Raw genomic sequence first — 23,457 nt, forward strand, 5'->3', positions numbered from 1 at the left:
CCCTAAACCATAAAAAGACCTGTTACGTGACAACAAAAGTCGTCAGTTCTGCCTTCGAGCTCGAGAAACGAAAAGATACAAGTCTGACTATTTTACAGTGTCGCTTCCACCTTCTACTCAACTTTTGCAACACGCTTTGCTTCCTTTTTCACAAACTCTCTCTCCAACATCATCCATCTCAGATTCTCCTCCAGGTCTCGTCTAAGTTGAATGATTTGCATTAGTGCATTCAACGATGTGTTTTGTAAGTGTGTGTGTGTGTGTGGGCTTATAGAGCCTCAAAACCCCTTTCGATTTATTTGTAGATATAAGTGTGTGTTGTTCGCTCCCTGTTTCTCCTTTCAGAAGCCCTCGATATGGCAGTAGGCCTCAAGGCTGGAGAAGAGGATGTAGAGGAACCACAGACCCAGAAAGAGGAGCGTAGTGAGCAAACGCGGGACACGAGCGCCGCCCAGCTCTCCGCCGATAGACGGCCGGCGCCGGAAGAGCAGCACCCCCATGCAGATGAAGGCAAAAATAGTGAAGAGGGTGACGGAGAAGGCCAGCGAGCCGGGATCCACGTTAAAGCTCTTTCCCTGGACGGCCCAGTACACCGCTGCCACGGACCAGGCCACGCCGATGCCCAGAAACACGTTGACCGCGTTGCTGCCCGTGACGTTTCCGATGGAGGCGTCTGCGTACTGGTCCTGAGTAGCAGCCACTTTACTGGCGAATGTGTCTGAAGGAGAGCGTCAGAGAGCATGAGAAAATACACACACCAGTCACGACAATAACCTGGCTAATATTTCAGATTTTCAAATAGCCAATAACATTTCCGAGAATTATAGATCTGATTTTATATAATATATAAAAATAATAAACATATTTGAAAAGACAATGCATTAGATATTTACATTTGATATAATCATTCATAATAATGCTATAATGCAAAATAAGTTTTAAGGTGAATTTTCGCAGCTTTGCGTACATGATGCATGTGTCATTTACTAAATTTCACTAAATTGTAATATAAACCTATTAATGCAACTGTTAAAAAGTTTGAGGTCAAAAATGTGACTATGGAGCACCAAACATGTTTTAAGTCGCTGGGGTATATTTTTAGGAATAGCCAAAAAAATACATTGTGTGGGTCAAAATGATAGAGTTTTTTTATGCCAAAATTCATTAGAATATTAAGTAAAGATCATGTTACCTGAATATATTTTTTACATTTCCTACCATAAATATATAAAACTGAATTTTTTATTTGTAATATGCATTGCTAAGAACTTAATTTGGACAACTTCAAAGATGATTTTCTCTTTATTTAGAATTTTTTGCACCCTCAGATTCCAGATTTTCTAATAGTTGTATCTCTGCTAAATATTGTCCGATCCTAATAAACCTTACATCAAAGGAAATCTTATTCATCCAGAGTACAGATTATGTTTGAATATCAGTTTAAAAAAAATGACCCTTATAACTGGTTTTGTGTAATAAATGAATGATCTTATTCATAAAGTATAAATTAAGTTGATCAAAAGTGACAGTGAACACATTTATATAATATTACAAATTATTTTTGTTTAAATATTTTGAAATTTCTATTCATCAAAATAATAATAATAGTTTCCACAAAAATATGCATCAGCACAATTGTTTTCAACATTGAAAAAATAACACATATTTCTTGAGCAGCAAATCAACATATTAGAATGATTTCTGAAGATCATGTGACACTGAAGACTGAATGTAGAAAATGTTTTTTTTTTTTATGTACTATACAATATTAAAATGTGTTATTTTAATCAAGTGAAAAGTGTGTGTTGAGCATTTTTCTGAATCTGATGCAGTGACATTGAGAGATTTTACAGTGTGTGGCTGAAGTGTGATTATGTCAAGCACACCTGGGATAGAAGTGCCCAGGGCCACGAACACCACCGCGGTGACGGTGTCCCGGAGGCCCACGGTGCAGCCGAAGTGTGACGCCAGGTCTCCGATGACGGCCGTGAGGAGGCCGATTCCAGTGATGGACACCACGAAGCAGGCCCAGCCGTTCCAGTACTCCGTGGGCGGAACGAACGCGAACAGAACCTTCCAGAACACCGTCACGAAGTGCATGATGTAATCGTAGCAGGACGGGAGACGCTCCTCTCGACCCTCCTCTTCATCTTCATCCCCGTCGCCTGAGGATGCCACGCATAATTAACTAATTAAACAGCGCTGGACGATTCTACAGTCATTACCGTGACAGACCACCAGATGGGAGCATCACTGAAGACAACTTTCCTCAATATACCTAGATGTACTAGAAGTGTACTGGATGTCTCCAAAAAACTAACTAAATAAAAACAATTAGGTGTGAAAACTATTTTCACTCAGAAATTGCTAGTAAAGCTAATTTTTTTTTTGAGAATTTTGAAGCAGAAAGAATGAAATATATTATCTTCTAAATCATACCTTAATAATCTTTGTTTACAATTTCCAAAAATGTGTATTGTGTAATTAGAGTATCATTGACATACTATTATAGTTTTTTTTATTAATATATTATATTTTAGTGTGTACTTTTATCCATTTGAATTGTAAACATATGTATATATATATATATATATATATATAAAAATTTTAAATAAATAAATGTATGCATTTAGCAGACGCTTTTATCCAAAGTGACTTACAGTGCATTCATGCTAACACTTTTTACCTAACATATATATTTATTGTTTATATATATATTCATATATATATATATTTATATATTATTTTTATTTTTACTTTTTTTATACACACACACACACACACATATATATATATATATATATATATATAGTTGTAGTTATTTTAGTATAAGTTAAACAATTAAAAATAGAAATGCTGCATTGGCAGCTAGCTGAAATAATTTACTTTAATAATTTTACTGTGTGTTTTTCACAATAAGTAGTTTTTACATCTATATACGGTAGTTTTTTGAAAACTATTTAAATTGAAGTTTTTTATTTGTTTGAAAAAATATATATATTAATTATATTTCAGTTAAAATTTATTTTATTTCAAGACATTTTTAACATTTTTAACACTTTTTACATTTTTAATCAGTACAGAAAATGGCACACTGTAAACTCTACACTATGTATTATTTTTTTGTGTTCGTGGAAGAAATAAATCATACAGGTTTGTAAAGGTGCACAAATTCTTCCAAAAACATCATGAATAGGTGAGCGCTTGCTTTCAGAGCATGTACTGCTGCAGCTTCTGAGACTTATTATGAGGTTTTTTAAAGAGCAGCTTGAGAACATAAGAGCCTCAATAAGTGTTTGATTAAGTCTGAATTTCTGAGGCAGTGAAATGTATACAGTGTGACCAACTGAACATCTGACCTGCGCTGACGGTCACAGCCTCCACGAACTGCTCTCGCCAGGAGTGAGTCCCGATCACCAGCGCCAGGTTCGTCTTCTTGATCAGTTTATCAACGGTGCTCTGAAACACAGCACCAATCACTCAAACATTCCCACCATTCACAGCCCAATTCAGACTTTCTGCTCGGTTTAGATTTAGTTTTTATGTGAGGCTTTGGACCCTCTTATCAACATTAATAACAAACTTCATTATATAATTTAATATGATGTACAATTATGATGAACACAGCATTAGATTTTTCAAAACAAAACACAAAAAACGTATTTATTGGTATTATTCTAAAAAAAAAATTCAAATATATAATTGAAAATATCAGATATAAGAATAATTATATATATATAGGCAAAATATAATTTATGCATTATTATTATTATTATTTAATTTCAATGCGATTTTTTCATGTTAACAAGATAATAAAAATATATAACAAATTGCAATAAAGGCATATCATAATTAAATTAATTAAATATTATTTGGTATTATAATATGGTACATTCATAATAATAATAATAATATTTTAGATGTGATAAGATCAGATTCAATGTGATTTTCTCTGTTCAAAATTATAATAATTATAATAATAATAATAATAATAATAATAATCTCTTTGCACTCTCTTTTCTGAGGTGCTGGTAATGAATAATACTATCCTGACAAAGGATAAAAAAAGAAACATTAACATTACATTAAAAAAAAAGAAATTATTTTAATGTAATGTTTTCAGATGAGAATTTCATCAACCATCAACATTTGTTCTCATAAACAATCATAATGCATCAGTTCACCCTGGGTAATCATTACGTAAATTATATTTTTGCAATTATTCATAAACAGTTATAATTGAAAATCATCCACTGCAAATGTAAAAAAAAAATAATAAATCTAACCATCATGTTCAGGAATATATCGTGTGGGAATCTTAAGCTGTGGGCCAGTATTACTGATGGATGTGCATTTTTCATGCCATATACACATGATCTATATATAGAGCTCTACTGAACACTGTACATGAAGATCTGTTCAGCATGCATGATTTTATCATGTGGCCTCTTGTCATGTACAGAACAGACTGGGGACTAGGGTTGGAAGATACAGATGTAAAATTGTTGGAAGAGCAGGTAAAAAAGATGTAAAAAAAAAAGATTATATATATATATATAAAATATAAAATATATATAACGTATTTTTCGGACTATAAGTCGCTCCTGAGTATAATCGCATCAGTCCAAAAATACATCATGATGAGGAAAAAAAACATATATAAGTCTAACTGGACTATTAAGTTGCATTTTTTTGGAACCAAGAGAAAACATTACCGTCTACAGCCACGAGAGGGCGCTCTATGTTTTCAGCGCCCTCTGGCGACTGGAGACGGTAATGCTTTCTATTGGTTCATTTCTCTTGGTTCATTTCTCTTGGTTCATGTCAAATAAATTTTGATAAATAAGTCGCACCTGACTATAAGTCGCAGGACCAGCCAAACTATAAAAAAAGTGTGACTTATAGTCCAGAAAATACGGTATATAAAAAAATTAAAATTAAAAAAAATTAAAAATAACAATAAAAAGTAGACTATATTCAGTGTTTTCAGCAGTGATACCTTAAATTCATAGGACTCCTCGATCACCACCTCCAGCCGGCTGTGCTCCCCCAGGACAGGTTTCCCCATCTCCGCTATCCTCCTGGCCTCCTCCTCCTCTACAGTCATCTGTCCCTCCGGATCCTCTGAAAGCAACAGATGATGAAAGAAAGGACAAAGACAGAATAGAATGGATGAGATACAACAGACTGGAAATGGAGGGCACACCCTCTACCTGTCAATCAAAAACACAACAGCTCCACTGATCGATAGGATGCCATGTATCACAGCACGACACAAAACAACACAAGCTTTGAGAGACGTTCTGAATGCATGTGTGCAAGATTGTGAATCTACAAACTAGAAATGTCATCCACAACCCATTATGCTTCAGTAACAGAGTGAGTATAATTTGGAATTGATTGGACTGTGACAACTTCCTTTGAGAATTTTGTCTAATGTTTTGAACTCTCTCTCTCTCTCTCTCTCTCAACGGTCTGTATTTGATTCCACTTTTCCGTAATCACATCTCTCATGGGTTTAGAGAAGCTTTTAGCCCCTCTCTCCTCTCTGCTGAGTGTGTAACATGAGGGCTAGTGTGGACACATGTCATTTGACCAGAGGTTGATCTGAAACCTTACCTTGGTTCAGCAGCAGGGCTGCGTGACGTAAGAAGGGACAAGAGAGATGGAGTTAGTGCTGGAGATGAGTTTACTCCATCAAACACACACACATATATATATATATATATATACACACACACAGGCACATGCATCTGCATGTATGTATCTCATGACTGTGGCTCTGCTTCAAACCCTAGTGAGCTGTGTCTCTGAATACTAAAACAGCATCCTACTGTAAAGCAAAAAACAGCGTTTCATAAATGATATGGCCTGAAAGGCTTAGACAAATAGTCTGTTCACATCATGCACGCAAGCAACACTACTGCTAACAGCTGAATCCATTAGTGTCAAATAGTCGACTCCAGCAGAGCAAAGTCTCTTTAATTAAGGCAATTCAGTGCATTTGGTGACCATCTTAGAAACACCCTCAGGCTGCTATTTTACAGTGATACAGGAGCAGGAGCACTTTCAACATCTCATTTCAATGTCAAATCAGCATTAACATCAAACAGAAATTATACATGCATGCATTTCATTTTTGAGTGGTTGCTAGGCTAACAAATATAATCCAAAACCTAAAAATTCTTCATTCTTTTGTTGTGGTTTATGACGGTGATTCATCTTCTTCTTAATACCCAATATCTGTATATGTTTTCTAATAATTTCAATATTAGCAATAATAACAACAACACTAATAATAATATAGTGTATCACTATAATAATATAGTGATACACTAATAAATAATCAATTTTAATATGATGATGATGATGATTATTATTATTACTGAAATGATAAAAGCATACACAGATATTGGGTGAAATAGTCTATTTTTATTTAATAAAAACTATTTTTTCATGATTACTTTTTAATACGGAATAAAACATAGTTTAATATATAAATAAAAATATATAAAAAATAGTTGAATCGAATATATTTATACAACTATAATTTAAATATGTTTATGAATTAAAATATTTATTATTGTACTTTATTAATATTAATTATATATATATATATATATATATATATATATATATATATATATATATATATATATATATATATATATATATATATTTTTTTTTTTTTTAATTAATTTATTAATTTTTTATTAGTATTATATTTACTGTACATATGTGCATTTACATTTTGGTCAAAAAGTTATTTTATAAAGCAGCATCATTCCGCAGTCTTCCATTTGGAAAAGCCAGGAACACACCTATGAAGCCTAAAAATGCGGTCTAGGAAGGCAGCTCATTAGGGCTGGGAGCAGAGACAACCACTTGAACCCGAATGTCAGATGAACACCCAAAACCACTCTAAAATCTAATAGAGTTAATCTCATAGTCTTTACAGTGCAACACACATACTATACACACACCTGAGATTCCTCTCTTCAGCCAACGCGGTTCCTCAAGAACGATGAAGAAATTCTCATGTTTCTCATACTCTTCATCATCAATGATCCTCACCTGAAGGGTCTGACTGAAGACACACACAGACACACACACACAGTCAAACAAAAACAAGTAATCACACATTTAGGCAGTGGCTTTGAAGTTTCACACTGATTACTGGGACAAGTGACTAAATTGCGACTAAATAGGAAAATGTCAGAAATCTGCGAAAATGACTCACACACACACACACACACACACAGTTACACAACACACACGGGGCCTTATAAATACTTAATGCTGTTCCTCTGGGGTCACGAACAGCGCTCTACCCTGAGATGAAATCACATTAAAAGAGCTGCTGAATGAACAACACACACTCATACACAAAGGCACAAAAACATGCTCAGACTAATCATGGAAAATGTCAGCGTTCAAATCACTTTGAGAGGCTGCATGTCAATATTTAATCACATTCATAATCCAGACAAATCCACATTCATAACCCCCACCCCACCAAATCCTCCCGCTCACAATAAAATGTGCAAATATAAACCTCATTGCACATTGAAACTAAATCCACAGAGCTATGCTTTGTAAGGACACTAATTTGTTGAGTGGTTTGTTGAGTGGTGGACTTGTATTCACCCCATCACTGACACAGGAATATCGTAATGTTTAGTGCTCATCAATAATGTAAGACAGTGTCACGTTCATCTGGCAAAGATAGAAAATACTCCAGACAGAGGGAAGCGATGCATCCTCTAATGATCTTACTGACCCACACATAATAAGCACCCAAGCATCACTATCATTATCACTCATAATCCGGGGATTTGAACAAGCCCTACTAAACATGTATAATATCTCAAAAGAGAGGTATGCACTGTTACTTTACTAGGAGATTAGACACAGGATCTAGGGTGTCCTGAATGGTTACTAGGAAGTTACTTAGCAACTTGAGATATTTTGCACCTGATTTATTGTCCACCAGGAGAAAAATTCCCACACTGGAGGAAAATCCAAGCCATATATTTATATTTATGCATTTAGCAGACACTTTTATCCAAAGCGACTTACAGTGCATTCAGGCTAACATTTTTTTACCTAACATGTGTTTCCTGGGAATTGAACACACAACTGTGCGCTGCTAACGCAATTCTCTACCACTTGAGCCACAGGAACACTAAGCCATAAGAAAAGACATCAACGTGCAGGACTCCTCTCACTTAAGTCAGTTAGCAACCTCTTAGAATGCCTTGGAAATTGCTTAACAACTTTCTAGTAACCAATCAAAACCCCCTATAAACTGCATTGCAACTAAGCATGTGCCCCAAGACGAATACCATGTTTTGAAAGGAAATGACTTGTACTATGGAATCCCTAAAGGCAATATCAGTGCTTTCTCTTGCAATTCATGATCACTCTGTGTATACTACAGAGTGGCAGTACTTGCCAGTCATTTTCCATGCCTTTCCAAATACGGATTTAGGCTTTGGGCACACCCCTGCAAGCACTCTCAAGGAACCACTCAAAACACATTAGCAACCCCCCATTGTGCCCTAACAACTACCTATCAACTATATAGCAACCGAACAGTTGATCACAAAAAAAAAAAAACCTATATAGCAACCTTAGTAACTTCCTAGTACCGCTCTAGAAACCATTCAAAACACTTAAGCAACCCCCTAGAATCATTGACATGAATCGTGAAACCCGTGAAGATTCACACGCTTAACAATTACATAGCGATGCTGTGGCTATTACCAATCACCGCTGTATTGTTGCATTGTGGAAGTGAGTTTTGCACAGACACACAAGGTGTTTCTCAATGTCAAGGAAGGATCCTCGGAAGCCAGTATTTCGAGGATGCTACGTCATCGACATCCGTCGAAGGACTGTTCCAATGTCGAGGATCCTCGGAATTTCAACCAAGGACTGAGTCCTTCGTTTGAAAAATATGCCATACACAGGAAAGGATGCGTGTATCCTTCACGCTTTTAAATCACCCACAATCCTATGCGCGCAGCTTTGCTATCTTGTTCAAAAATTTAAAAATGTCGAACGTTAGCGGAGTCGGAGCGTTAACGGTTTTTATTTACATTACCAAACATTTGTTATAACTGTAGTAAATATAAGTAAAGTTTAACATTTAAATGTCAGTACAAATTACTACCGTATTGATATTGTAAATTATACAAATACAAATGGTTAACTGAACCGGACCTCTCATTTAACAAATGTTAACTTGGTTGCGTCATCAGCATTTCTTTTATAAATAACTAGTTAAGTTGTCCAAAGTAATTTAACGATACCATTCAAACGGACCTTTTCACTGATGTAATGATGCAATTATGTGCACTTGCTAGCCTGTTCCATTTACGTGTTCTCCCGAATGCTAAAGAGGAGTCTCGCCTAGCCTTTGAAGGAAGTGACTTGGAAGGATCAGTCTTGCCAAGGAAGTATCCTAGACATTGAGAAACGCTCACAGATTTCTTCTGACTTTTCTTATGTGTTTTTTACACTCACGTTGTCTGGTCGTTGGTGAACTCCAGCTCTCCGTGCGTGTCCTCGTAGTCGACCCCTCCCCCTTGGGCTGTTCCGGGCTCTGTGTGGTACGGGATGATCACGGTCCCGCGGGCACCAGAGTTCCGGACCACTGTCACCTCCATGGTACCCACACTCTCACACACTCGCACCTGGTGGTCCGTAAAAGTGAAGATCCCCGCATGGTCGTCATCCAGGATGGTGACCGTGACCATCAGCGGTTCCACCAGTTGGGCCTTGGGAGCCTGATCCGTTTCGTCACTCTCAAACATACCCTCGGCATCACCAACACGCAGGTTCAGCAAACGCACAAAGAAATGTTCATCTTCCTCAAAGATGTCATCATCGATGATGCCCACCTAGAAAGAAAGTAAATTTACTTCAGTAAACCTCAGAACATGCATAGTTCTTGGACAAATACAACAGGAACATGGATCTGACTTTTCTGATCAATGTGTCCATCACTCTGAATCCTCTCTCAGTCTTTTTGGCAAAGAGACTGTCAATCATTGCCACTCCAAAAATGACTGACATTAGAGCACTGTTGCCATGGATTCATGTCCCTGTCCATCTCAGTGAAGCGGACGTTTGTCTAAAAGGATGTATACTACATAAAAGATAAAGAGTTTTTTTTTCTTGGGAAGCTGTTGTTAAGATACTAAATCATTTTCCTTGTACAAGGTAGAAACCATGTAAATCCATCTAGTGGTTTCAGTTGGACCAAACTATGTGCTGTGGACATGCAGTATTCTTAGAAAACGTAAAACTTACATACAAAATTGGCATTATTGGGACAATCCCAGTTGCGTCAAGATCCACTATAAGGTAGTTCAAACAGCTAGACCACCTTGGACCATATATGACCCGTTTGGGCAAGGTAAAAGCATGTAAAACCATCTCAAGGTTTCAGCTCAACCAAAGTTTATGCTGTGGACATGTTTTTAGAAACTCATGTAGAAAATAACTTCTACAAACTCAATGTTCACGGAAATACTGTTTTGATGATCAATCGGTATCTTCCTTATTCTTATTCAGACACTTTAAACCCTCCCCTAGTCAAAAACAGATCCATCAGCAGATGGTTCAACAATTAAAGGTAGTTAACCAGCTTGGATCAGCTAACGACCATCTACCAGTTTCATCTGGAACAAACTGTATGGTGTGGACATCTTAGAAAACATTCTTAGAAAAAGCAACTTTCATGCAAAGTTTGGATATATAAGATATCCCAGTCGAGACCAGACCTCCCAGAGCAGGATTAATCAATCCTGTTCCTGGAAAGCCATTTACCTGCAGAATTGAGCTCCAATCCTAATTAAACACAACTGAACCAGCTAATCAAGATCTTTAGACTCCAGGAAAGTGTGTTGGAGGTAAACTCTGCAGGATGCTAGCAGCACTGTGCACCCCTAAACTAGCAGGTAATTCCTTCTAGGCCAGCTTGGACCAACTAATGACCATAAAGGATCAAGGTAAAAGGGTTTCAACTGGTAGACAAGATTTCACATGGATTTTTTTCCACTCCTCCTCACCTTAATTTCTTTCCTGGTTTCTCCCGGTTTGAACACCAGCGTCCCTTCGCAGTACTCATAATCTGAGCCGGCGTTGGCTGTGCCATCTTCTGTACAGTAGTCGACATAGAAAGTGCTCTCCCCCAGGCCTCCCCGACACACCACGGGTATCGCGATGGTGCCACAGTTCTCCATGCACTGGCTGTGCGCACTCTCGAATGAGATTCGGCTAAAGGTGGCCAAGTCGTCCTCCTCCAACGGCTCATCTCCACCTGTCACAACAGCACGGCGAGCGTGATCAGCTGCGTGTTTCTTCAGCACATTACCGGCCCCGATCATCATGCGTGTGGCCTGGACGCGGTAAAAGGCACGACTTTTCTGCTGATGGAGGAGGGCGTAATAGTTGGCCAATTCCACCAGCTGATCAAACTCCTTATCTGGATACTTCTGCCTCAGTTCCTTCAGGATACGGATCACCTGCCAAGGAACATTCAAAGGTCATATTGTTCCAAACCTGACAATAGCGATATATTGCAATATATTCAAACTTCTGATGTAATCTGCCAGGTTTGACGTGAATGACACCAAACAGCATTGGTTCTCACATTTCATGATTCATACACAAATGCGAATTACAATTAAGAACTAGAGCAGAGGGAAAGATTTTGCCGAAACAACGACATTTTTGCTTTTACTTTACTTTAGAAAAACTGGAATATAGCACTTTAGCTGTATGGACTTTTTATGGCCATTTTTTTGCGATTTTCTTTTCTGGAGTTTGCCTGCCACTGATCACTCTTTTGGAAATTTATCATTAAAAAATTCTGACCAATTCTGACTTTTTATGTTCACCATGTTTGGAATGACATCAGTATTATTAAAAAATAAAGACTATTTCAGTTTGTTGCAGAACCATTCATTTTTAAAAAGCCTCTAAGGGATAAAATATGAGATGGGAGGAAAAATGACATGCTTTTTTTTCATTTATTCGCAAAACTTTAACGTTCTCTCACAAAAGTATTTGGGTTCTCTTGCAAAAGTATTGCATTACTCTGATAAATTTTGCATATAGGGTTTCTTGGGGGAACGCAAAATCTTTATGAGGGAATGCAAATGCATAGAAATGTTTTTTTTTCCTCCCATCACCTCGTCTCTTTAGGGGCTCCATACTTTTTATTTACAGTGTCTCGGATTGTCAGGATGAGAAACATGTCGACCATGGTGAACTTTATGACTGTATGCGCAAGTATTTATATATAAATGTTTATGTGTTAAATGACAGTGTGTCTTTTCTCACTTCTTTACGGCTCTCGTCCAGGTCCTTGGCACTGTCCATGTAAACGGTCGTGCTGTTGGAGTTGGGTAGAGTCCCCATGGTGCCTGTTGTGTTACCGGTTCCATCTTGGTAATGTTCTTGTGTGCCGATCCCTACAGCTCCAGTCCTCAATGGAAACTTGCCATCCATCATCATATCCATACCTTTGGGGGTCATGTCCCCCTCTGTCTCCACAACAACCCCTGTCCTTTTGTCAGCACGGTAGCGTTTGGACATGTACTTGTAGAAAAGGAGGCGCCGGTCAGCGATCCAGGCAAGAATCACACAAACGGGGAAATAGCAGAGAGTGACCAGAGCTTCCCATACCTACAACACGCACACACACACACACACGCACACACACACCAACACAGCAAAGTACCAGTAGATAAACAACATTTATACTCATTTAATGTGAGTTGGTAAGGTAGAAACTGTTGGTCGCCCACAAATTGTATTTAAATTGTACAACAACATCTCTAGGTCACATTTCAAGTTTAAAAAAAATATATATTTTCCATAAAAAAAAAAAAAAAACAACTAATTTTAAGGCAGGTTAATATAATTTTGGCACTGTTTTTCTATTATGTTCATGACATTTATGCACATTTCCCTGCAAAACTCTCGTGGATATAATGTGTACAGGCTTTTTTCAGTAATTCTTAATTTTCTCAATGGCGATTCATGATAGATTGTCATTACTGTATATCATTATGTTCCAAATTTGACTAATGAGAAAGAGATTTTTTTAGCCATTCACTAATGTGATTTGGGATTATCTTAACTGCCATGTTAAATGCAAATAATGTCACATTTCTAAAACAGGGTTCATTTTCTTTCTCAAACACACACACACACAGTATATACACAGACACACATAATACTCTATATACAGTCTATATATACAGTATGGTTCTCTAAAGCTTTGTACTATATATCATTTGCTGTAATCAAGGGTTTTTTGTATTATATGCATAGCTTTGCATGTTATTTTACATATAACTAAATTGATTTGCACATTTAAACTCAATAAAAATTTGATCACAATATTCATTTTAGGGGTGCAATATGACCTAGATCTAATCTCAACAGGCTTTGTAAGATTCACTCACATACAGAAATACAATCTCTCTCTCTCTCTCTCTCTCTCTCTCTCTCACACACACACACACACACACACACACACCTCCACGACTCCAGGTGAGATGACGGACAGGATCAGGTAGAGCCAGATGTAAGCGAAGATACTCCAGAAGGCGGTGATGAAGAAGACTCTCAGATGTTTGATCTTCCTCGACTCGCCATTAGGAATCACCCACACACAGATTCCAATGATCACAAACATATTAAAGGCAGCGCTGCCCACAATGGTGCTCGGACCCAGCTCACCGGACACAAAACCATGTCCACACACCTGAAGTACACACACATGACAAAATCAGCCAATTATAATATATCCAATGTTTAATGTGGAGAGGGATTTTGGGCCAATGAGATTTCACTGTGGGCGGGGCTACTCAGCACAACACAACAAAAACAGAAACCAAGCAACAGAAAAAATTGTTGTGAAGACTTTTATACATGCAGTTGTTTACAACAAATTTAAATAAACATAAAAGAGAAAGGATTTATTGCTTGAATTCCAAATATAAAAGCTTTCAATTGATTGAAACCAGTGTTATTCTTGCATTTTTTAATTTTACTCTTTTTTTTTATTCTACTACTTAGTTTTAGCAATTTTGTTATGTACTTATGTATTAGTTTTAGTAGTTTAAATATTTCTATTTTTTAATTCAAGAATCAGTCATTTTAGTACTTTAAGTTGCTTATTGTATTACTCTTAGTTGCAAATGCAACATAATGCAACAAAATTTAAAGAAAACATAGTTTTACATTTTTAAAAGTAATGTTTGAGTAATAAATTTTTTTATTCAAGTTTGAGTAATTTTAGTACTTAATAGTAATTTCAACATTTCAAATTTGTAAGTTTTTCATTTAATAAGTTAGATAAAACACTGTTTTTTTTAGACATTTATTTGTATTATTATTATAATTTCGTAGTAAATTCAGTCTTTCCGAGTTTAATGGAGTGCTGCATTAAGTCTATACAAACATATAAGTGTTTAAAAGCTTGTATTAAATGAATTAACAGTCAGAACAATTAAACTAAAGGCGTATTGTGTCACTTTCTATTCCACATCAGATCAGTAGGTGTTGTTCACATTCAATAACATTCAATGCATTGAAAGCAAGATATGTCACATTCACTGAACATCCCTGAAAACGAAGCGAATGTCCTTGGGGAAGATACAATAGAAAGAATGAAATAAGAAGCACGCAGGTGTTGGTTATCAGTGTGTGTGTGTGTGTGTGTGTGTGTGTGGCTCTATCACTGATATCCCTCTACATCATCTCCAGCTCAGAACGGCTAGCCTTTGGGATGGGTCTGTGACAAACAGATAATTCACCCTGTGCCTGCTTTCTGGCTGAGCTTGCGATGAGATATCACACTTCTGATAACAAAAATCCCTTAAATATTCTGCCTGACTGTTTCCTTCACTAAAGACCTCAACATCTCAAGATCAATGATGCATTGTGATTACGTTGTTTAGATGCATTAGTTGTACAACAATACTGTGTACATGAAACCCTTGAGTGAAGTGTAGTGGACTGACAGATGTCCTAACACATTAGATCTTGGGATGCTGAGTGACAAACAATAAAGCTCAGCTACATGTGCTAAATGTTGGCCAACAGAGTGATGCATGTCTCCCGCAGGCAGACTTACACAGATCTGAGATGGCAGACGTGTCGATTCCATGCGGTGGAAGACGAGGGACAAACCGGGAGAACTCTGTCTCATTAATAAACGGGATCTGGATCCTCATTAGCGGGAGCTGAGGTCTCCACATCTCACACAGCATGGATCTCACTAACTATCTCCATCAAGGGCCAAGAAGCTGTTTAACCCATCAACATGGTCATCAAACACAATTTGTTGTCCTGTTTTTACATGCCACGGAAACTGAAAGGGCCCTGGTAAATAAAAATAACAGCAAAAAGTAGGAAAATCCCTCTAAAAGTAGAAATCTAGGTCAGGATTCAGGTGGGAAAACCAGATTAAGACTGATAAACAAAAATTTAGAAGAAAGAAACCATTTTCACTCAGAAATTAAAAAATACAAATAAAAACCTACAAAGAAAAAGACAGTTTTACTTTACAATCATTGAGATACATATAAAATTAGGTTTAATTTTTTGTCAATTTGTCCGTATACTTGATTAAATGTTTTAGTTTTTGTCATCAAGTTAAACTTTGAAATCAAGTTATCAATATATATATACATATATATAGCTATATATCTATATATCTATATCTATCTATATATATATATATATATATATATATATATATATATATATATATATAGATAGATAGATAGATAGATAGCATAAAAACAGCAAGTAACACATGGAAAGGAACTTTTTAAAGAAGAAAAACTGAAATATATATATAATTTTAAAGTGCTTTGTAATTTTGTTGGGCATTGTCTTTTTTTATTTATTTATTTGTATAATGTTTAATTTTTGTAATGGTTTTAAGAAGTCAGAAGCAGGTAGTTTTAGGACTTTCTCATTTCATAAAGTTTATTGTATTAGAACAAAAAGGAGAGAAAGACTACATTTTATAATGCAAAAAGTTCTCATAGCTTAAAGACAAAGCTAAAAGCCACAAAATGTATATTTAAATTACACGAGTCTATGAATTATGGATGCATCATGCTTCGACACGAACTGATCATCAGACAAAGCAGCACTTGGTAACGCTGCTAATGAAATAGTCAAACCTCAGGCTACACTAATGAGGGTTTCTCCATCTGCTGTGAATGTAATTAGTGGTTATGCAGTTAATTGTTATAAGGGCTTCTCAACTAGCACAGTTTATCATCTGAAACCCTCACCCACCTCAATGACCGACAGGAGGATTTCAGGGGCGGATGATCCCAGCGCCATCAGGGTCAGATTGGACACGGTTTCGTTCCAGATTCTCACGGTGGCCACTGATGTTTCTCCGTTTGGCATTGTGATGGTCACCTCTTTCTCCTGAAGGATCAGAGAGGAACATGTTAAGGATGCAGTCAGTCAGTCATTACTGCTAATGAAAGCCTGACAGGTTTTAGCAGGAGGGGTCATGAACCGTAGTTTCGACATTATTTGTTCTTCAGACATTCTTCTTTAAATCCAGTAAGTATCAGCTCTATGCAAAATGACATTTGTTTTTTTGGTCATTTAAAGAGCATAAAATTAAACAATTTGCACATTTAAATCTCCATATCTCTGGGATTTAACCATACGGGGCCTTAAAAAATAAACATACAAAAATAAATGTTTGTTAATAATTAGAATCTAAAAGGATATTGAGATTTTTTTTTAAAAATACATTCTTTAATTACAGGCACACAAACTTTGTAAAAGGAATATTTATGGCAGTCAGGTTTGTTCTATGCAGTTGTATTGATAAAGGTAAACGAGACACATTTCAAGTTTTAACATTATTTGTTCTTCAGACATTCCTTTTTAAAATACATAAGGAATGAGCTGTATTCAAAGTGTCCCACATTTGGTTTTTGACCACTGAAAATGTGTACAGTTCAACAAGTAAGACACCAAAAGAAAATACTGTTAAGGAATCTTATCCGTATATCTTCTTAGGTTACAGGCACTCAAACTTAGAAAAAATAATAAGTTTGGCACTCAGATATGTATGTTCTTTGGGAAAGCAACTGTATGCAAAGTGACCAACATTTAGTTTCGACAACTGAAAATGTGTACAATTCAACAATTTATTCATTGAGCCGTGGAACTGAACCATTTAGAGAACAAAAGATGCCACAAGAAACGTTTGTTAGCCATTATAATCTAAATGGATATTGAGATCATTAATACATGCTGAGTAATAGGCATTGAAACTTTGAAAAGGCATAATTTCCCCCACCTGTAATTTGGCTTCAAAGCTTTTTTGAAAATGGTCATTTGACCACCCTCTACAAAATACTGGTTGGTTGAGGCTTATTTGATCCATGTCATTTCATGGCAGATGACTGCAAAAAGTTATTGTTGTTTTCCGATCTATTAAAGAGATGCCAAACTGTATCAAAACCCTGAGACAACCAGTTCACTCAATAACGCTCCTGAAACGTCAGGGCTCGTTATTCTGGCATTGTGTTTTTATTCTTAAGACTTTCAGTGCATCAAGAGTCAGTCAAATTCTCATGGTTCAGTTGTTTCTTTTAAGACAGAAGAGTTCAATTGTAGTTTTTCAGCCTGGAGGCTCTAAAGCGTGTGTGGTGCATCCTCTGATTCAGAGCTGGAAATGCTTTCCTTTAATAATTTGCAACTGGCATATTAGAAACAATGACTGCTGCTCACAATGATGCATCTAAAGCGGTCTGTGCACGGATAGATGGGACGTCTCAAAGCAAGAAAGAACACAGAGTACTAATGCTGGATTCTTTTATTTTCTTCATGACTCAGTGTGCATTGTCAATGCTAATATGCACCAATTCTGATCTTGTTTCATGCAAACAGACAGCAAAAACACTGTGCATTCTGGCATGCTCAAAATGTTCACATCTAAACATAACAAACAGTTCAGAGATTTGTTTCTAAATATTAGCTGTGTGCATGAGGCCTTGCTGACAGGCCATACATACCCTCCACAGCACTTCTGTGTCCTTCTTCTGCTAACATCTCCCAACTATTTTTGTCCGCCTCTGGTGCTGCTTTCACACCCTGCAGACACGTCCTCGTGTTTTGACAAGGGTGTATGCGGCCTGTTTCTAGGGGACGCTTTGATTAATGAGGTAGACTCAAAGCTGTTGGCTTTGATTTAGCAAGGGCTGATTTGAGCAAGGCTGATTCACTCACCGCTGAGAGAAAGAGAGCGACTCTCACAAAAGACCTATGTTAGCCAACCCTGCTGTGCTGAAAATCCCAGTCAAAAATTGCTTTTAAATCTCTCATGCTATATTATTTCCAAATCTTGGTTTCAATCTTTTTTTTTTTTTGGTGATTGATCTGCGTAAGCCTCATTGAGTAAAAAAAGCATAATTTGTGGATCATTTTAGCATTGTTCATTCAAAAATTAACTATTATTTTCAGAAATGAAATCCTCTCCCTGTAAAAATGACCCGAACACAAGTTTTAACAATATTTTTAAATTATTTAGTTTGTACTTGTGTTATTTTATTATCAATAATATACAATTATAGTTTTATTGATTTTTTAATTTAATTTATTAATTTTAGTTATTATTTTTGTAATTTTTGTATGTTTTTGTTTGTATTTTTTTATAGTTTTGATGTTTTTAAAATATATAAGCATAGTTTATATTCATTTTAAAATTAGCTTTAGTTATTTTAATACTACTTTTTCATATTTTATTGTATTTCAGTTAATGTTTATTTCATTTCAAGATTATGATTTTCATTGTTTTATGGTTTTAGTTTACTATATTTTTATTTTTATATACATACAAAGATCGGTCAATGCATATTGAATTAATGTGTCAGCATCTGGAGGGGTTTTGGACATTTCCCCTTGGTTTGTGATTATCTTCTAAAGATTATAAATGTGAATTTGTTATTATATAATAATTCAGATGCTCCTAAAATCCAATGTCTATTATGTGATATAAATGATTAGCTTGGTTATGAAACACAGGCATATGGTGATGAAGCACAAATCCATTCTCATTTAAGCATAATAATAATAATAATAATTATACTTTATATATATGTCTTTTTATTACAGATGTAGTTATCAATAACAACTCTGACAAACTTGAAAGCAGCTGTTGTGACTGTGCAATGATGGTGCCACATTTCTCATTTTGTTTTATTGTATTCCACGTTTGTTTATAAAAGTATTTTGGAGTAAAGTTGTGAAAATCAATGCATTTCCTTCATCCGGCTGCATTTCAAATTCAGCAGCCTTGTAATACTGTATAAAGCTAGAGTTTTTTATTTTGCTATTTATTTTCTGGCTGAGAAGCTTACTGACAGAATAAAAGAACTAAAGGAAAACTAGCCTCGTTTCTAAAAGCGGTCTGGCTAATTTTCCTCTTTCGACAGGTTTATGCCGCATGAGTCAGCGGAGGTGACAGGAGTAGGCGATCTACCCTTGACAAGTGTTGACGAGTCAGTCGTTTTAGCAGAAAGAAAGAAAAACCATCAAGCACGTAGCAAGCATTAAACATTCAGAGGCTGCAGAAACACTCACGATTGTTTTTATTTTAATAACAGCAATTACAAGCTAAACTGAGCTCAGGTGAAGGTTATGCTTTAGATAAAAGAGATTCCCCCGCCTTATGTTGCTTCAAACCTGTTTACAGTTTGCAAAACTTTTTATCAAGCTTCAAAAAAACACACAAAATAAACCATAAAATAACAGAGTCAATATGATTCATGCACTATATTCCATGTCTTCTGAAATCATATAATTGCTTTGCATGAGGATATTGTTCAATATAATTGATATTTTTCACGAATGTCATAACCAAATGCACTTTCAGTGAATACCAACTTAAATTTGACATGAACCTTTATGCATTTGGCAGACACTTATCCAACTCAAATGACTATAAAATGCATTCAATGTGTGTGTTTTATCAGATCATGCATTCCAACGGATTCAAACCCAAGACCCTGGCCATGCTACCATTTCAGAAGACTTGAAAAACAGACTACTTTTATAATGTTTTTGTCCTTTCTTGTTTGTCCGTTCAAGTGAAAGAAGATGCGAAAGAGAACTCAATTCAGTATTTTCACACTATATGATAGTGATGAATTGAGTTCTCTTTCACGTCCGCTTGCGCTTGAATGGTTTAAAATTACATTAAAAAGTGCATAAAGGAATCAAAATGCGCACGTCTTATTGAATCCACAGTTCTTGGAATTTTGGAACTGATTCTTGATACCCAACCGTAGTTCTAAAATGCACCTTTTACCTTTAGTATCTTTTGTTCTGAGCATTTAGTTTGATTCTCTGAATGGAATTATTGCAAGATATTGCAAGACAAGACTCACCTGTGACGTGATGACCTCTATAGATGCCATGAATCGATCAGCGATGATGGACACTCCCAGAAACATGTACATGAGACAGGCAAAATACAGGATGGCCCGGGCGACCTGCTCTCCCAGACTGGGATTGATGGGCTTCCATATGGGCAGGATGATCCCAGGTTTGCATATGACCATATCAGAGCATGGTTTTTTCAGAGCGGCGCCATCGCCGTCATCCGTCAGGTTACTGTAGAGCTCTGATGGAGCTTCTGGAGTGACGGAGGGCTGGAGAGAAGGTTCTTCCTGCTGGGATTCAGGAGAACAGGATGGAGGCAGAGAAAGGACGAGGATGAGAGACAAGAAGAGGACGGGAGAGGAAAACGGTGCCATGGCCTTGCTCATCAAACGGCTTCAAAGTTCAGAGGAGGAGAAGAGATAAAGGAGGTGATGAAAGACAGAGAGGAAGCAGCCCACCAGGGGACCTGGGGAGAAAAGAGTGAAGAAAAGAGGAGAAACTATGACAATGCATCTGTAAATGTCATCATCAGAAAAACAAATCTCACGCAGCGCTCACAATCCAACATAAATATCTCCAGGCTGCAGCTTTGTGCAGCTCGCTTTTATAGCAGAGTGAATCAAGTAGATGATTACAAAAAAATATGTGAGACGCAGAAACAGACCTTGCTAGAATAAAAGACTGCGTAGGCAGTGAAAAGGAAAGCAACAACCTACTGATGATGATGATGGACGTGATGTTTTTTTCTGAAGAGCTTAGCAACAGGAGATCGAGCCTTTGAGTCAAATAACAATGCAATAAGCATAGAAATGCTGCCCGGATGGAGGATTACAGTACGTCCTCTGCAGGTCTCAGAGAGGGACATCGGTGTATGCAAGGCTTTTATTAACTCAAGTACTCAGAAAGCTTTCTGCACTTGCACACAGTCAGGGAACCAGAGGAAACTTTAATGCTCAGATGTTGCTCTTTCAGTGATTTGGAGACTAGAGATAAGGTATTCAGTTATATTTCACTGCAAGCATCACCTTTGTCAATCACAATTAATGTGGATAAGAAACAATTGATGATGAGTTTATACTGAGATCTCTAATTTTGGTTGCAGACTTTGCTATCTTGGCAAACATGACCACAGTTTGAGACATTATTGAGATCTCACAAATAAGATGTTTCTTTCTCCTAAAAAACAAAAAGGAAATTTGTTCTCAATTTCATTGTCTGGCGGGGAAATTAGATATTTACGAGATCTCATTTGTTCATTTTCATCACATGAGTGATTTCAATATGAATTCCTTTTTTTTATACTCTACCAACTGTTTATAGTGTTATTTAAGGAACATTTTTTAATATTTCGTCCCCTTGGAATTATAAGGTTCTATCTGACATTTTTGTCAAAATTGAGTTATTCACATATTCTTATTCTGTGACAATTTATTTACATTATGTGATGTTTTATTTTAAGTTGTGTACATTTTGGGATTTTTTATTGAAAAAACTAAAAGGTTCTATCCACAGAAGTCTATGGAACACAAAAACTTTATAAACATAATATAATGGTGTTTTTTAAATGATTATATAGTTTTAATTTCTTCTACTTTTTATTTTTATTTAGCAATTTTAGTATTTCAGTTAGTTGCCAAAGCAACATTTTAGTTTACAACATTTCTATTTTTTTACATTTAAGTTTTTCATCTAATATTCATATTACATTTTATCAGCCTTGTTTCAATTATTGAAAATTGCTTTTAATAATTACAGCTTTTGTGATCACTAAAACACTTCTAGTTTTTTTATTTATTATTATTATTTTTTTAACTGCTTTATTCCAATTACCGAAAATAACCCTTCTCCTGAGCTATGAAAGAGCAAACTTTGAGCAATCTCACAGCAGACTTTGGTAACTTGACACATCTGAGCACCATTTGAGATCTCTTACAAACCTCTAGAGGAGAGACGGAGCGATCATAGGGCTGTTTTTCCTCTTTTCATTAGAGATTTTTCTTTCCAGCAGGCACACTCTCAATCTGATATATAGCACAACAGCGAGTGCAAGTGGGCGCCTGCACGCTCTCTCTCTTTAAATATAATTTTACAGACACTGAGATGTTTCTAAATTCAGAGCACGCTATCCATACTCACACACTTGTCCTTTTTCCACCAATTGTCTCTTTCTAAATGACCTTATTCCATCACAGAGCAGCTCTGTGTCTAAAACAGAGTTTGAACTGCTCTCTCTTCTTCACTCCGAATACTAAACAGCCAGACAGAGTAGCTTTGTGCTCGCGTTTCATGCAGTGATGGGTTGCACGGAGGTTAGTGGGTTACACCATCATTTCCCCTCATTACCAGAGCATCTCTCTCCTGCCGTAACACCATTCGTTTGACTGCAGGCTTGTCAACTGCGGAAAACGAATCCCCCCAATATAGAAGCCAGGCAAAGACTGAGTCATATTATGAGCTAAAATAACCAGAAGGCAAAAGTTGTGTTTGTTTCTGCTGCAAAACCGGCTCAGGGACGGAACCTGCATTGACCTTTAAAACATTACATTGAAGGAGGAACAAAACAGATGCTTTGGAGATCACAGACGAGCTCGCTTCTTATGAGAATTTACAATGATAGACACTGAGAGAGAAACAGAAAGACTGAATGCAGATGCATAGGTTTGTATAAAATGTATTTAGTATTCAGTATTGGGGTCCGACTCGTTCATATTCCCCACCAAAACGGGATGTTTCCACAGAGACCAGACAAAGGGTTGGTGAGGGTGATCCATCACAGAGAAAAAGTGCAGAAAGACAGTCAGAAAGTCTGAATAAAATATTGGATATAAAGCAAATATTTGTGTTAAACCACCTCAAAATAAAGGCAAAGTGCATAATATCTGCACAATCACTAAATGTAACTGCAAAAATAATGACTGAAATAAATACAGGGACAGCATTCACTCATCCTCAGGCTATCCAAGAAGTAGATGAGTTTTTTTCTTCGTCAGATTTGGAGAAATG

General features: G+C 36.4%; 1 protein-coding gene across 2 annotated transcripts; it reads right to left on the reverse strand.

Annotated features, from left to right (window-relative positions):
• On the reverse strand, positions 1–20,855 carry LOC113058788 (sodium/calcium exchanger 2-like). Of its 2 annotated transcripts, XM_026226992.1 has the most exons (12): positions 20,460–20,855; positions 16,339–16,476; positions 13,559–13,786; positions 12,355–12,699; positions 11,079–11,534; positions 9,529–9,905; positions 6,984–7,087; positions 5,620–5,637; positions 5,000–5,124; positions 3,360–3,459; positions 1,887–2,165; positions 1–718 (listed from the first exon to the last, which is right to left on the reverse strand). In XM_026226992.1, exons 1-12 carry the CDS (start codon positions 20,838–20,840, stop codon positions 342–344), a joined length of 2,928 nt encoding a protein of 975 aa, XP_026082777.1. In that variant the 5' UTR covers positions 20,841–20,855; the 3' UTR covers positions 1–341. The 2 variants fall into 2 exon arrangements, with proteins under 2 accessions (XP_026082777.1, XP_026082778.1); XM_026226993.1 differs by lacking the exon at positions 5,620–5,637.
• Between the last annotated feature and the right edge of the window lie 2,602 nt (positions 20,856–23,457).

The sequence above is a fragment of the Carassius auratus genome, chromosome 40 (assembly GCF_003368295.1).
Source record: "Carassius auratus strain Wakin chromosome 40, ASM336829v1, whole genome shotgun sequence".
Lineage (NCBI taxonomy): Eukaryota > Metazoa > Chordata > Actinopteri > Cypriniformes > Cyprinidae > Carassius > Carassius auratus.

Bases quoted from the DNA above. Each gene is read 5' to 3' on its own strand.
- LOC113058788 (XM_026226992.1), bottom strand. From the start codon at position 20,840: ATGAGCAAGGCCATGGCACCGTTTTCCTCTCCCGTCCTCTTCTTGTCT. The intron at 7,088-9,528 runs GTGAGTGTAAAA...GTGTGTCTTCAG, and splicing joins TTCACCAACGACCAGACAAC to TCAGACCCTTCAGGTGAGGA. The intron at 719-1,886 runs GTGTGCTTGACA...GCTCTCCTTCAG, and splicing joins CCTGGGCACTTCTATCCCAG to ACACATTCGCCAGTAAAGTG.